The sequence below is a fragment of the Nelumbo lutea genome, chromosome 4 (genome assembly GCF_056320005.1).
Source record: "Nelumbo lutea isolate HS-2025 chromosome 4, American lotus-T2T, whole genome shotgun sequence".
NCBI lineage: Eukaryota > Viridiplantae > Streptophyta > Magnoliopsida > Proteales > Nelumbonaceae > Nelumbo > Nelumbo lutea.
In genome coordinates, this window is record NC_142687.1 from 28,247,858 (window position 1) to 28,264,376 (window position 16,519).

A 16,519-nucleotide genomic window follows, 5' to 3' on the forward strand; every position below is an offset into this window, starting at 1 on the left:
ATTTGCAACAAGGGTGAAATATATAAATTTGTTGTAGACCTTGGTTGATAAGGTGTTACTTAGGCTTTAGAGTGTTATTTATAATCACAGGAAATGTCCAAGGCCCTGAGGTAATATCTTGGGGGCGTGGGTTCCTTATGATGTAATATGATATGAGATGAGATGAAGTGAGGTGTGCCGAGGTGTATAATGTGTGTCTTGTGTATAGTATCCAGTGTAATGTCTTTAAACAAATGAATGGTTCAGCTATTTATAAGAGAGGAGGTTCATTTAAGAATAAATACATGGCTTGCACGTAGTCGGAGTTTGATCCACTTATTATGCCCTTTATAACACGTTGAATACACTGGCATTATAATGTTCTAATCAACTTGGCCCTTATTCAGTTGACCAGATATACATGTTGTGAGCCGGTGTAATATTAACATGATTATTGATTAGGTCAGCTTAGCTTTCTAAGGTGAATTTGTTATGGGCCCGTGCGTAGGATCTTGTTACGGGTCGGACCACGGTGAAAAAGCCTTGCTTTCCCTTGCATGCAGAACCTATTGTAGAAAACTGAATGGGTGATTTATCCAAGAGACCAACCGAACTCTCCTAATTGGTGATTTGTCCAAGAAACCACCCGAATTCTCCTTACTCTTCTCTTGATTGGGAAAACTGAATACCTTTATTTCAATTCGTAGTTCCTTAAATAGGAGATTATAGATGGAAATTCCTAATTAAACTCAAACTCCTAATTACCTACTCCTAATGGTAACACAACTCTTACTTAAGATAAGATAAGGACAAGGATAAAGGATGAGGAATGGTATAACTGGCGGCGAATTGGTGGGCAGAGCTGATGTGGTAAGATAAGTGTGGGCCCACCCTGATGAGTTGTCATGTGGGCCCTGCCCTACTATTGTTGCCGGCAGTGCGCACGTTTCGCAGTGCTGCTGCCGTGCGGTGCGTGCTGCGTGCTGCCGGGCGATGCATGTTGCGCGCTGCCAGGCGGTGCGTACTGCGTTCCGCCAGCGGTACATGCGGTGCGCTGCCGGGTGGTGCGTGCTACTGGGCGGCCCGCTGTGCGTGCTGCTGCCTATGCCTGTGCCGCAGTGCGTTGCCGGGCGGTGTGTCCATAACAGAATTTGACCAAATCAGCTTTGTAAAATTAGCTACTTTTAAGTTGGCTCGACCTTCAATTAACGACTTTACTCCAATTTATGGTTTTTAAAATCGACCTAGTGATTGAATTAGTCAGGGATTCAGTTATCGGATCAAATGGTCTGATCGTTCGAACTGAATGTTCGACTTATTCTGACAAAAAAAATAATAAACGATAAAATTGTTCAAACAGTTTGAACAGTTAACTGCCCGATTCAGTGGTTCACTGACTAAAATCAACGGTTTTGAAAGGAAATCCGATTTTTTTGGAAAATGAAACTGGCCACCTAATTAATTCCTGGTTTTTCTGGTCCGACCATTCAGTCCGGTCCGATTTTAAAAACCATGCTCCAACCTACTACCACTTCTAATTAAGTTATAACTAGTAGTCGATTTTGACCATATTAACAAGGGCAACTTATATTTGATGCAATCAACCCACCACCTTAATGGTCACATCAGAATGTATACATGACCTACTTTAACATACATATCCCTTGGATCGAATTGTCCTCTAGGCCTGAGCTCGCCGGGCTGATTTTGCCCCCTAAACCCTAAAATAGAACGACAAGGAAGAGATTATTGGTTTTCTTGCTCTAATTTGTGGTTTCTTCATCCGCACTCATCAAGCAGCAGCTGGATGCATGCAATTAATTCATTATTCATCACTGCTGGCATCAGTACCTTATATATATGATGAGTGGCTGTGCTGTGGAGCGCCGGCCCAATTATTGTATCCTTCTGTTGGGGCTGTTATGTTTTATATATTAATCCAGCCGAATTATTATTCATCACTGCTGGCATCTGTATTATGCAGTTACAAGAGTCAACTCAGTAAAGTTTGTTCTCGCTGATTCTTTCAAATCTCAATTTGTGTAATTCACCGTTTTACTTTTCTTGCCTCTTTGAGTTTACACTCTTGACAGTTTGGCTACCTTCTAGACTCTAGCCCAATTCGGCAATGTCTGGGTGGCTCTATCTTTTGAATTTTCCAAATCCACTTTACCACTTACTAATATATTAGTAATTATTAATTACTAATAGATAAGTTAATAATTAATTTTACTATTATTATATTCCCCTAATACTAACATAGATTTTGATTGGGCCCAAAGCTGAAAGGGAGATTTAGGAATGGTAATTCGGTATACATATAGCATTCTAGTTCGGTTTTTGGTTTAATTCGATTAGATTTTATAGACAAACCGAACCGGAATCGAAATCTAAAATCATTTTTTCATACAACAAAAGCCGAACCGAACCAATATCTGAATTAACCGAATTGAATTTTTTTGATTCGATTCAATTTTCAATTTCTGATCCAAACTTAAACACCTCTATATCCAGCCCTCCTGTTACAGGTTACACCCTCATGAAGCTATGTGATGGTCAATCTCCAACTGTTGATTGTTAAAGATTCCATGCATAAATATGTCCCGATCCACGATATCCCCATACTCTACAATATACGGAGAACTAATCAATTAGCTAGCAGCAACCCATTATATATATTTTCAATTTTGTTCGAATTCTTTTGCCACTTGCCAAGGTGGTGTTGTGTGTTAAAGATTGCCACATCTATAGAGAATATTGATGTGCGTGGTAAATGAGTGGGCCCATTTGGGCTGCCACTTAAGCAACAACTTGGTCCTGTTAGCCTGTAGGCTGTAGCTGTAGGGAGGCAAACAAAATTACAATTATTTCCCAAATACGGATTTTGTATTTCAGAATATTTTCGATCTTGATAAGCATAAGCTAGGCTGAGTGCCTGGCACTTGTCTCTTTTGTAATGAATTCGTTGATGAATGAAACTCAAAGTGGTCATCTGTGCAAAGAAAGGGTTGGTACTAACATGCAATAAAATCGGAGAACATGCACTCTTACTTACGTGTGTCATTCTGAGCACAAGAGAGCTACAGTAGTTTGTCCAGTTCTGCAGTACTGGACCACACATACACACTAACCTTTCCGTATTACAGCAATCCAGTACTTATAAAACTCACCAGTTCTTATCTCTTCACCAGTGTTTCTAACCTCAAGTCAAGGCCGGCCGAGGTCCGTTTCTATCAACTTCCTCACCACCTACACTTCTACCTACTGTGTAGAACAACACTGGAAATTACCCGACATACATAGATGTTTTTGTGTCACTGTTAGTCAATAGTCAAGACATGGAAATATGCATTAATTAGTAAGAGATTCAACAAGATCGTGACACGTGTCAGTGAAGGCAACAAATGACCGTCGAAGCAGTCCAACAAAAGTTGGATTAATTGGACCATCATGATCATCATCATCATGTCAAGGAATTAATGGGAAAACTCCCTTGATTCGTTAGAAAATTCTGGGGTAGATAGTTAGATACTAGAGAGGAAGATAAGGAAATCCGCAATCCTTATCCTTTTTTTTTAGTTTTTTTATTCTAATAATGTCAATTTTGACTCCCCTGTCCATTTTTCTACATCTTCCAAACACATTAATTTCTCTGCTTTTTAATTCTGGAATAAGACATTGAATTAGACATTTTCTTAGAATTTCCTGAACGATGAAAAGTAATTCAGTAAATATATATCAAGGTGGGGCATGTTGGGAATTGGAGTGTGTAAATCAAGTCAATTTAACAGAGTGCATAAAATTTACAGGACTGGAAGTAGCAGTTACTAACCCGACCATCAAACCCACACCCTTCTCTCATTTACAGGTACTTTGTCTACATCCTAGACAGATAAGAATAGGGTATGGTTCAGTTGTCAATTCTAGAAATTAGGTAATCATGGATCCAACCAAACAGGGTATTTTGTCACTTAATAATAGGAATCCGGTTAACTCAGCGGTGCTTGTCGGATTTGAATGGACATTTGATGATCAACATGGGTAATACCTGCAGGTTTATGGTTGGTCACGTCGATGCCTGACCTAACCGAACTCAGCCTACGCCATGCCACTCTTATGTTAAGTCTGTTTGATAGAGGCTGAAATGGCTGAATTGATCAGTTTTGACGAGGGTTCATGACAGGCGGCATCTCAAAACAGTTGAGTGACACTTTGGCAACACGTAAACAGATCATTTTGGATACTTTATAATTGTATCAATAACCTTACCGTCACTTTGGTAGATCAAACTGCAAAAAATTAGATGCCATCACAGGCCGATTTGTGATGCGACCTACTTCCAAAGGATTACCCTAGTCCGGCCAAGATGCTAGTACGGCATGAGAGGTCACTTACTTCTATCAACCTTATTTGAGTTCAATTAGCGACTTGCCGAAATTTTCCTTTGAGTGAGTTATTGTCTCCGACTTCTTTGAAACCATGACACTCGACCGTTAGACTCATCTATCTGCATCGAAGTTGATCAAATCGACCTTATCCCTTTGTGTGGATCACGTATTCGACTGAGAGATCTCCTCCAAACATGGCAGGTGTGGTTTCTCAGGAATCTCGGGTGTGTTATAAGAAGCTCCCGGTTTGTTACACCTATATAAAGGTGTCCCCTCCCTTAGAGAAGATATACACGATTCAGCTCTTAAACACTCTATTTATCTCACTCTTTAGCTCTCTTTGAAATCTCAAATTTGATGACTTAAGCATCGAAGTACCCACCCTAAGTTAAGCAACTCGGACTTTTCTAATTCTATCTCTTTGCAGGTCGACCCGGCAAACTAGCCAACTCGGCATCCAAATTTCCTTCCAACAATAAACTGCCAGCTCGCGCATCATCAAGTTTCTTTATTGGTTTTCCTTTCGGTGAATAAGCAATGGACTTGTTACTATGTCAGGGTCACCATTAAAATAAGCAATCTAGTTCAGCCAATTCAAACAGCCCCCTCGATTTTGTAAGAGGTAGGTAGAAAAGAAAACCAACAAAACAAAAGAGAAAGAAAGTTTAACTGGGTGTGGGTGTGAGAGAGATGCAACAGGGGACCGCACCCAAGAGTTCTAACCTTAACCAGGAATAATTGTAACAAAGAGACAAATCTACCACAGGTCCCATTCAACTATATAGAAAGAGAGAGAGGGGTGGGGAGGGGACCCAACTGAAGTCTAGACCTCAGTAGTAGGATCCACGAGAAATCCCCTTAATTGGAGAGGTAGCCAATGAGAATGCAAAGAATCGGATGGAGATTTTAAACTCAGCCAATGGAGGACGAGATAAGGCAGGACTGTGGGTCCAAAGCGCAATGCTCTCTGCTGACCGCGCCAAAAAGTGCATAGAGAGAGGCCTTGTAAGAGGAAAAAAGCGCTTTGTGGGGGGCCACCCACTAATCAATAATTGCGAACCCACCCAGCTCGTCTCTACTTAAGACCCGACCCCATTTTTCCTGTTGCGGTTTCGTTTGTTTTCCACTAGTTTGCTTTTTTTCTGTTTTTGGCTCTTCCATCTCAAACCGTTTTCTCCTCGATGAGCTCGGACAAGAAAGTGGCCAACGCCGTCGGTGGCAAGACGGCCCGAGCCTGTGATAGTTGCCTGCGTAAACGTGCGCGTTGGTATTGCGCCGCAGACGATGCTTTTCTTTGTCAAGGCTGTGATGCTTCAGTCCACTCAGCGAACCCATTAGCACGACGGCATGGAAGAGTTCGACTCAAGACTGCATCTTTCAAGCCTAACGATGATTCCTTGGTTGAGAATTATGTACCGGCGTGGCACCAGGGTTTTACACGCAAGGCGAGAACCCCTCGTCATGGAAAGCCAACTGCACTGCAGCAATCCAAGAGTACTGATCATGAAGAACCAATACCAAACCCACTTCCTCTTGTACCGGAGATGGGCAGCGAAGAGGCCTCACCGGACGAGAATGAAGAACAGCTTCTTTATCGGGTTCCCATATTCGATCCCTTTGTCGCTGAACTATGCACGCCCGCCACGTCCAACGAAGCACCGATGACTGCAAATGATTCGAGTACTGCAGCTGTGGGTACTGAAACGAAGGCCTTCCTTCATGAAGGTCATGATGTAACGGGGAATATGGATAACTTGCCTGGGTTTCTTCCCTCTGATATGGACCTTGTGGAATTCGCCGCCGACGTCGAGACCTTATTAGGAAAGGGACTCGACGAAGACTCTTTCGGCATGGAGGATTTGGGACTATTAGATTGTAAAGATGAAGAGAAAACGGACTGCTGCTTTGGTAGTGGAAGGGTGAAAGTTGAAGAGGAGGAAGTTGAAGCTGCCGTAGAATGTCATGTGGAAGTGGAACCGGAGCACGACATGGCCAGGGAAACACTAGACTTGAACTTCGACTACGACTCACCAACGACTGCCGATGACGAAGTAGAGGAGAAAATGGTCACCGGAGCAACCATGATGGTGACGAATGGCGGATGTAAAGCAGAGGAGACGACGAGAAAAACATCATTGAAACTCGACTACGAGGCAATCATCTCCGCTTGGGCAAACAAGGGTTTGCCGTGGAAGACCGGCGACCGCTCACACTTCAACCCCGACGACTGTTGGCCCGACTGCATGGTGAGGCTCTTAATTGGACCCACTCCCACCATTTCATCTTCATCATACATACTAAAAGAACCTATCAAAAATTCAAAACACTGAACGCAAAATCTACGCGTGCGTGCGTCATTTTCTAATACGCCAAGCTGTTAAAAGTCTTCGAAGTAGATAGACACAATGAGATTTCATCGTTCTCAGTGCAGTGCAGACTCCAAACTGCTCTTTAGTCATCTAACGATCTGAGAACACCCCAAAATTTGTAAAAGAAACTAGGACTAAGGATAGTTTATGGCGATTGGCGAACACTTAAATTATGGCAGTGATTGACCTGAAAATGGTTTTGGTGTTCAGGGTACGTGCCCGACGACGGAAGTTCACCATTATCACCCTTACGGTGAGATGGGAGGAGTAGGAGGACACGTGACCGCAGGAGATGGAGGGAGAGAAGCGAGGGTATCGAGATACAGAGAGAAGAGAAGGACAAGGTTGTTCTCGAAGAAGATACGGTACGAAGTTCGGAAGCTGAATGCGGAGAAGAGACCTCGAATGAAAGGTCGATTCATCAAGAGGGCGTCCTGTACAGGACCAGCTGCTTTTCCTTTCTGAGTTCTGACTATGCAGTAACCGTCTGTTAAAGAGTTTGTTTGATGGGCTTTCAAAGTTTTATTTTCGATGGCCTGTGAACTAATGCCATCGAGTATTGACTAATATTAAAACTTCAGTTTTGCTCTCTCTCTCTCTCTCTCTCTCTCAATGTGTGTGTGTGTGGACTTATTAGCCTTCTTGTCTTCTACCAGCTGCCAAGTACCAAGTTTTAGTATTCCGGCTGAAACGTTTAAAGCCCAAGGATATGCAAATGAATTCATTTGGGGTTTGGAGGTTGGAAAAAATGTTTGATAAAATGAAACTATTTTTTTATGGAAAAAAAATGAAACTAATTGATTTAGTAAAGGTTTGAAAATCAATTGAAATTTTAACATCTATTTACAGCTTACAAACACTCTACGTCAACCCTCTCTCTTCTCATGAAGGCTTGAAAACTTGAGCCTATACTATAATCAAATTCCTTTGACTTCCCAATTTCAGAGCTCCAGTTAACTTGCCTCCTCTTTCAAAAGTTCCTTTTTCCGTTCTAATTCTACTTTCTACATTGAACCTATCTGGACTTGGCACGAATCCCTGTATTGATCAAGGTGTCAGATTTTGTTCAGTACATCTTCCTTAATTAATGATCTGAAATAGGGCCAATTTGGTGAGGAATAAAGAAAATTTTTGGACAAATGGTTCCCTTAAGCTGCGTTTGGATGCAGTGTAAAAGCTGGTTCGGTGCATTTTTACATTTCAGTCCAGTTTTGCGGTCGTTTAGATGGAATGTAATAGTACACCGAAGATTAGTGTAAAACCTCATTTTTGAAACCCATTTTATTTAGATAATCGACATGAAATGTATCGATTTTTTTTTATGTAAAACTCGATCGAAGCAACGCTCATTCTGCCCCTCTCTCTCTCTCTCTCTCTCTCTCTCTCTCTTACCATCGAATTTTTACTTCTGTCGAGTTTCTTTCGCTAGCACCCTCCACCACCGTCGCACTTCTTTCCGTCGTCATTTCCACCACCATGCATCCCCATTCTCACTCTCTCTCCATTCTCTATTTTATCTTCCAACTCTATTATCGTTTTTGATTCCGTGCGACCCCATTCTCTATTTTCTCTCATGATTTACACTGATCTTCCAAACACACAGCAGTGTAAATCTAAACATTGACGGGTTCATTTTTTGTGCTGACACGTCTGGCCATTTTCCTACTTTTATATTTAGGCGGCATCCGAAAACATCTTTAAACTCAATTTAAAAAGAATACAAATATAAATATATATAAAATAATACAAAATACAAGGATTTACAATCTACATATAAATATATTTGTACTCCCTCCAAACTGAATATAATGAAAAGACAAAATCGCCTTGTAGAAGACAAAGAATGAGAAATTAATATATGAGGGCGTTTTCCGCCATTTCAAGAGAGAGAGTAGACCTACAGACATACACATCTTTCTAACTTAACATGAGCAAAGCAAAAGAAAACAAAATGGAGGGAGGGGTCTACCATTCACAGTGTTTAAGTGCTGGATGGTTCTTAACATTGAGTGGACCTCAAGGTTACACATAAACATTTTCTTAGATACATAGGCATAAGGCACACAACACAAGTAAAGAAAAACAAAGCGAAGAAAGGGTCTAATGGAGGAGTGGTGGAGGGTTCTTAACATTGGATGGACATCACTCTTCCCAATTTGCGCCACAAGGATGCTTGGGCAAAAAGATTAAAAAATAATAAAGTGACATGTGGCCAACATGTAGCTATGGCCTGACCTGGTAATTCAAGGGCCCACCCCATTTATTTCGTATGAGGCTTGTGTTGTGCCCAACAAACGTAGTTATGTAGGATGTATTGACCGTCATTTAAATTATCTCTTTCTATATATTTTTTCCCTTCTATTTCTTGGGTGGTGGTGCTGGTGGGTACCACTAACGGACCACAGTTCATCTTTATTGTATTATCGGCATCACCAACCAAAAGAAAAGAGTTGGATCATCACTGGTGAACAATACCGCCACGTAAGTCTTAACCCATGTTGTCTTTTGAATGAACGATGAAGCTTGTTCAAATTTCTTTTAATCATGGATTGGCAGACTGCTTATGAGTGGCCATTTTCATCTACCGTCGGAACTCGGAAGGAGACTTTCCCTCCTAAAGGCAAGAAAGGTTTCTGGAGCCAGAGATCCAGAACCAAAAGGGCCCAAGATGAGACCTGAGAATGGGCCTTGCCGTTTCGGTGCTGTACACGTGGATGATAAGCCGTTATCCCATTCAACATAGGCCAAAATATCTTAAATTGGAGCAGATGGATGGACAAGTGGCAACATATGGTCACGTCCGGCAGATGTGTATTGGTGCATGCGACCGTACGCTAACAAGATGGTCCCGCAGAGATCAGATGCTGACACCAGTGTCCAACCACTTGCTGGCCAAACAGTAACAGCCCTTTCACTCCAACTCTCTACATAAATAAAGAAGATTCGTTTTAAAAAATTAGAATTGTCTCTACCGGAAAAACAAAAAAAAAAAAAAAAAAAAAACTATTATTTAATTTTGAAGTTTGAAAAGAGGTATACATGCTTTTCTGTTATTTAGAGGCTCTAAATAAGTGAAATTGTTTAAGATAGATCAATTCTTCAATATCTGAAAATGGTAGATTTTACTATTTTAATTCATTGGAAAGAATTCATCCAGCCATGTATTAAGGTTGAGCAAGTCAAAATATATAGCAAATGGTTGGTGGATGCACCTTCCACAAGAAACCAATGAGGTGAGAGTTCCCAAAGGTGTCGACACCAAGATGCATACTTTACCCATGCTTCTTCAAACCTAGGAAATTCGTGCCTTGGAAAAGCGACTGGTTGGAGGTAGAGGGTCTGAACGATTGCTCTTTAACGTTTACAACTAGCCAAAATCTTGGCAGGAGGTGTTCCTTGAGTTTCACCATTAATGGAGAGTTTTACTAAGTGAGAAATGGAAACCATCATTGGTAGAGTTGTCGGCATGAAGAAAAAAAAAAAAAAAACTAAAGAGTGCATTATTTTTACTTGGAAACTATCCCTGGTAGAATTGTCAACACCGGAGAAGGAGACATGAAGCTTTAACTCAGGAAGTGAATTGGGGCTTGGATTTGGGTTAAAATAAGCAATTTTTGTCATTTGAGAAATGATAGGAGGGCATTTAGGACATTTTATCAGCTCTGAATTGCCTCTGGCTACATTAAGTAGCTGGGCAACCTCTTACCGTTTCGGATCTGAAAGTAGCATTTAGATCCATTTTTAAACATGACCCTAAATGTCTATTACCCCTAAAAAGCAAGTTTTTCAAAGATAAAGAGGCGGATAAATAAATCAATTTCCAAAAAAAAAATGGAAGATTTTAGGATAGCAATTATATGAACAGAAAATTTGAAAAATAGACATTTGGGCCAAAAGGAACTACGTGAATGTTTTGAACATTTTTACGCCTCTTGTTAAAATATTTTGATAGAGGGGGTCTACTTGCAACTAAGTTAGAAAGTTTATGAGAGGTGATTACAATTACCGAACTTCAATGGAGGTTTTAGCAATTTACCCTTTTATTTAATTTGCAATGCTAAGTATTTGATAATTAATGTCATTTTAACATCCGATGACCAAATCTTTGTTATAGTTTAATTGGTCTTTCACCTTCTCAAAGGGCCAAAACGATATAATCAATTGTGCCAAATTAAAAAATGATGCACACACTTGTAGAATTGTCCCAATCGCTCATTCTTTTTAACTTTCAAAAAAATCATCCATTTTCTGTATAAGATACATTACAGTGACCCATTTTAATGCTACTTGTTTCAATGAATTGAATCGACAATATTCACTATAATTTTAGGGATGTGCTTAGCTTTACAAACATGGGATTAGGGATGTTGATGGGTAGGGATGATTATTTATGATCTCGCTCGGGCTACCTATCCTAAAAATTCTTTGGCATAGGCAATCAAATTTCTCTCAAGCTGGTCTAACTTGGACCTGTATCGAGCCCCAACATAATGCAGGTTGGGCCTAGGACAAGCAAGCCCTATGTCCAACAAAACCGACCCATCTCAAAAGTTGTGTGTATATTTATAACACATACTATAATATTGGTATAATGTCTTATTTATTTGTATAACATCTTATATTTTTATCGTGATTATGTAATATATTTTATTTATGGCATAGTACTTTACCAAATATATATCCATATAAATATGGTACGTATCACATGTATATATAGCATATATGCACATATGATATAATACATTAATATACATACAATAAATTTTCAAATTTATTTTCTGTAACTTTTTTAAGCTTATTTTCTGTAATTTGATTATAAAGTTAAGTCAAAACTTTATTTGTTTTAAAACACAAATACTATATATTCGTATGGGCCAAACTAGATGCTTGGCTTAGGGTCAGGCTCGAACATGTATTATGAGGCCTAGGTAGGCCTCAAGACTATTAACTACTTGTAAAAACCCAATCTAACTCATGATCATCCCTATTGAATTGATGGGTTGGATAGGCATGGTTTGGTCCAAACCGAACCTAACCTAAAATCCAATTAAGGCTGACCTGATCCTAACCCGATTAAATCATTTTGCTTCTTCTATTAGTGAACTCAACAAATATCAAAGTTAAGTAACCCTAGAAAGGACCACTAAAAGGCTTTTAAAAAGACTTGAGATATTTGTAAAGAAGTAAAGACTCCTTGCTCATCATAATAGATTTGATACCCTTAGGGTAATTATGTATGAAGATTTAAGGTCTATTTGGCAAGTCTTTTTAGAAGATCTTTCAAGCTTTTCAAAGATTGTGAGACCCCAAAATGGTTTAAAATCAAGGACCTTTAAATTGAAGCTTTCCATCTTTATGCGTTTAAAATCTTTCATTTAATAGCTTGGTATACTAGGACACTTATCAAGCAATCTTAATATTTAAAGACACATATCTCTAATATTATATATTAGTCATATTAAACAAAAATATGCGTGATAAACACTAATTGTTTTTATTAATGATGTAAATGAAATAAAAATTTTAAAATTGATGTAAAAATGAAACCATTTTCTTGTCTAAATTGCAAGTCAAGAATCCAACCTTTTGGACCAAATAGGAAAACCCTCCATGTCAATTAAATAATAAATATTTAAAAACATAGAAATACAAAAATATATATATAAAGCATACAAATTTTGTAAAAAAACATTTGAGCACATATCTGATTTTTTTTTTTGAAGAAAAGATAACAGGACGTTAAATTAACTAAGGGAAAAAGGTGAATGAATAGACAAAAAGTAGAGAGCCACTTTAAAACTCAAGGCAATGCATAGTTAGACAAAATGTTCTCTAAAAGACCAAACGTTTCCCATGAGCCAGCTGCTATGTTAAATTCCCTTGGGGTCTATCTCTAGGATGTAAACATATTTATAACTAGGTCCCTAGCCTTGGTGAGTAGATGCCCCAATTGCCATGGGACCTTGGAAGGTAGCCATCTAATTGTATTTGTAGAATTTCTTTTAATCATAAACAAATTTAACCCTAGTTGCTTAGCTATTTGAAGACTGATGAGCAAGGCTAGGAACTCTACCTTTTGTGGAACTTGCAGTCTCAATAGGTCTGCTGAAATCCAAAAAGTCTCACCTCTAATTGGCCAAAAATCTCCCCAGCCAAATTGGGGTTACCCAAGGGGCTACCATCAAATCTAAGAACAATGCCATATGTGTCAAGTGAAGGTGGTCTACTAAGAGTGAGGGAGGAGAAAAGAGATGAGTGCAAGCAGATGACAAATAGGTTCTGATGAGGGCAGATTTGGCCCTCCAGTGAAATTGTGACACGTGACACTTCGTGACAACTAGGAAAACACCCAGCCAACAAACTTACGAAGTTGGTGACCCACCCGGGCACCAGTCTGGCCGGCCTGGCATGACCTGTGCGCGGCCTAACGCACGCCTGCGCGACCTGCGCGCGGCCTGCGTGAACTGCGCGCGGCCTGCGTGAACTGCGCACGGCCTGCGCGAACTGTGTGTGGCCTGCACGACCTGGCCGACCTGGACCAGCCTAGCGCATGATCCAGCCAAGCCGCCCATAAGGCGCCCACCGACAAACCTGGCCTAGACACTAACCCGCCGACTGACACAGGCGCCAGCTTGACGACCTGGTCTAGACACTGACCCGCCGACTGACACAGGCGTCAACCTAACGACCTAGCCTAGACACTGACCCGCCGACTGACGCAGGCGCCCCCCTGACAACCCGGCCCAGGCACTGACCTGGCCGCCTGACACAAGCGCCAGCCTGACGACCTCGAGGAGTTCACCACCGTACCCCAGTTCTGATAGGATGTGACGAGTCTTACCGTTTGGAGGCTTTTCACCCACCTAACCTGCGAGGACTCCGGTATATAAAGACCTCACCCCCCAAAGGGGAGGGGGATGAAAAAAGGGAAGTAACCCCTGCTCTCTAGCTCTCTCATATTATCTTCAAAGCTCTCTACAATAAGAGTGCTAACTTAAGCGTCGGAGAGCCCCCGTCGGGAAAATACCCCCGGGACCTATGATTCAGTTCTCGCAGGTCCTTCAGCTCCCGCCGCCTACAAAGAGGAGGAAAGCATGGAGTTCTCGGAGGTCCCTCAGCTCCCGCCACCTACAAAGAGGAGGAAAAGATGGAGTTCTCGCAGGTCCCTCAGCTCCCGCCACCTACAAAGAGGAGGAAAAGATGAAGTTCTTGCAGGTCCCTCAACTCCCGCAGCCTACAAAGGAAAGAAGACCACCCCATGCTGAGGGCAGTCGGATTGCGTCACACCAGGGAACTCCAGCATTCTCTAAGTCATCGGTCGCCTAGTAGGCAGTTCGCCATCGAGCAGTTCGCCACCAGGCAGTTCGCTACCAGGCAGTTCGCCACCAGGCAATTCGCTACCAAGCAATTTGCCACCAGGTAGTTCACCACCGAGCAGCTCGCCACCAGGCAGTTCGCCACCAGGCAGTTCGCCACCAAGCAGTTCGCCACCAGAGAGCTCGCCACCAGGCAGTTTGCCACCAGACAGTTTGCCACCGGGCAGTTTTCCACAGGAAGTTTGCCCCCAGGCAATTCTCCACCGAGCAGTTCGCCAATAGGCAGTTCACCACCAAGCAGCTCATCATAAGGCATGCCACCACCAGGTCAAATAACGAGGTACTTAGCCAAAAAATTTTACATCACAAAACATTGGTACGTGGCTGAAAACGGTTACATCAATTGGTGCCGTCTGTGGGAACACGCTACAAAAAGCTAAGTTCTCATCCTACAAAAGCTAAGTTCTCATCTTGCCAAAGCTAAGTCCTCACTTTTTAGAAATTGAAGCTATCGCTTTATAGTTTACGTTTTTTATGAACTCAGAGACTATGCAGGGAGCTAACGGACTAAGTAGCTCTACCAACCTTACTTTCAATTCCGATAAAGCCACATCACTCCTCTCCGCAAGGTCCCCCCTACAAAGATGAGCTCTTCGTGGCTTCCGCGGGAGTTGGCGGCCAACTGACTACACAGGCGCCCTTACCGGTCGAGCCTTCCAAGGCTCCCGTGTGAGCTGGCAACCTAAATTTAGTAGTACTGCCCTCGAAGGTCGAGCCCCTAGTAGCTTCTTGTAGGAGTAGGTGACCGACATTACGAAGCTGATGCAGGCCAAGCCTACGGGCCACATTACTACCTAAGACCCGGTCGCCTCTCCAGCACGGGCAAAGTCAGAAAAGAGTAGACCACTAGTCACTCCAAAGCCTATGGGCCACATTACTACTTAAGACCCGGTCGCCTCTCCGGCACGGGCAAAGTCAGAAAAGAGTAGACCACTAGTCACTCCCAAAGCCTATGGGCCACATTACTACTTAAGACCCGGTCGCCTCTCCAGCACGGGCAAAGTTAGAAAAGAGTAGACCACTAGTCACTCCCAAAGCCTACAGGCCACATTACTATTTAAAGACACGACCGCCTCTCCGGCACGGGCAAAGTTAGAAAAGAGTAGACCACTGGTCGCTCCCAAAGCCTACGGGCCACATTACTACTAAAGACCCGGTCGCCTCTCCGGCACGGGCAAAAGTCAAAGAAGAGTAGACTACGAGTCGCTCCCAAAACCTACGGGCCACACTAGTAATTGGATCAGCACTTACTAGCTCATCGACTTACGGGCCAAAAGAAATCTACTCCCTTCGCTGAGTTACTATCAGCTCGAGAGTCAGGGGCTATTGATGAGGGCAGATTTGGTCCTCCAATGAAATTGTAACACGTGGCACCTCGTGACAACTAGGAAAACACCAAGCCAACAAACTTACAAAGTTGGTGACCCACCCGGGCACTAGTCTAGCAGGCCTGGCGCGACCTGCGCGTGGCCTGATGCGCGCTTGCGCGACCTGCGCGCGTCCTGCGCGAACTGCGTGCGGCCTGCGCGACCTGGCCGACCTGGACTAGCCTAGCGCATGATCCGGCCAAGCTGCCCATAAGGCGCCCATCGACAAACCTGGCCTAGACACTGACCCGCCGACTGACACAGGCGCCAGCTTGACAACCTAGTCTAGACACTAACCCGCCGACTGACACAGGCGCCGACCTGACGACCTGGCCTAGACACTGACCCATCGACTGACGCAGGCGCCCCCCTGACAACCCGGCCCAGGCGCCAACCTGGCCGCCTGACACAAGCGCCAGCCTGACGACCTCGAGGAGTTCACCACCGTACCCCGGTTCTGACAGGATGCGACAAGTCTTACCGTTTGGAGGCTTTTCACCCACCTAACCCGCGAGGACTCCGGTATATAAAGACCTCACCCCCAAAGGGGAGGGGGATGAAAAAGGGAAGTAACCCCTGCTCTCTAGCTCTCTCATATTATCTTCAAAGCTCTCTACAATAAGAGTGCTAATTTAAGCGTCGGAGAGCCCTCACCGGGAAAATACCTCCGGGACCTCTGATTCAGTTCTCACAGGTCCTTCAACTACCGCCGCCTACAAAGAGGAGGAAAGGATGGAATTCTCGGAGGTCCCTCAGCTCCCGCCACCTACAAAGATGAGGAAAAGATGGAGTTCTCGTAGGTCCCTCAGCTCCCGCCACCTACAAAGAGGAGGAAAAGATGAAGTTTTTGCAGGTCCCTCAGCTCCCACAGCCTACAAAGGAAAGAATACCACCTCATGCTGAGGGCAGTCGGATTGTGCTGCACCAGGGAGCTCCAACATTCTCTAAGTCACCAGCCGCCTAGTAGGCAATTCGCCACCAGACAGTTCGCTACCAGGCAGTTCGCCACCAAGCAATTCGCCACCAGGCAGTTCGCCACC

At 42.9% G+C, this 16,519-nt stretch overlaps 1 protein-coding gene across 1 annotated transcript; it reads left to right on the forward strand.

Annotated features, from left to right (window-relative positions):
• The first annotated feature begins 5,231 nt into the window (after positions 1-5,231).
• LOC148854823 (zinc finger protein CONSTANS-LIKE 6-like) lies at positions 5,232-7,327 on the forward strand. Its single transcript, XM_088983752.1, has 2 exons — positions 5,232-6,613; positions 6,947-7,327. The coding sequence occupies exons 1-2, from the start codon at positions 5,549-5,551 to the stop codon at positions 7,199-7,201; spliced, it is 1,320 nt and encodes a 439-aa protein (XP_088839878.1). The 5' UTR covers positions 5,232-5,548; the 3' UTR covers positions 7,202-7,327.
• Positions 7,328-16,519: the final 9,192 nt, after the last annotated feature.

Bases quoted from the DNA above. Each gene is read 5' to 3' on its own strand.
- LOC148854823 (XM_088983752.1), top strand. From the start codon at position 5,549: ATGAGCTCGGACAAGAAAGTGGCCAACGCCGTCGGTGGCAAGACGGCC. The intron at 6,614-6,946 runs GTGAGGCTCTTA...TTTGGTGTTCAG, and splicing joins ACTGTTGGCCCGACTGCATG to GGTACGTGCCCGACGACGGA.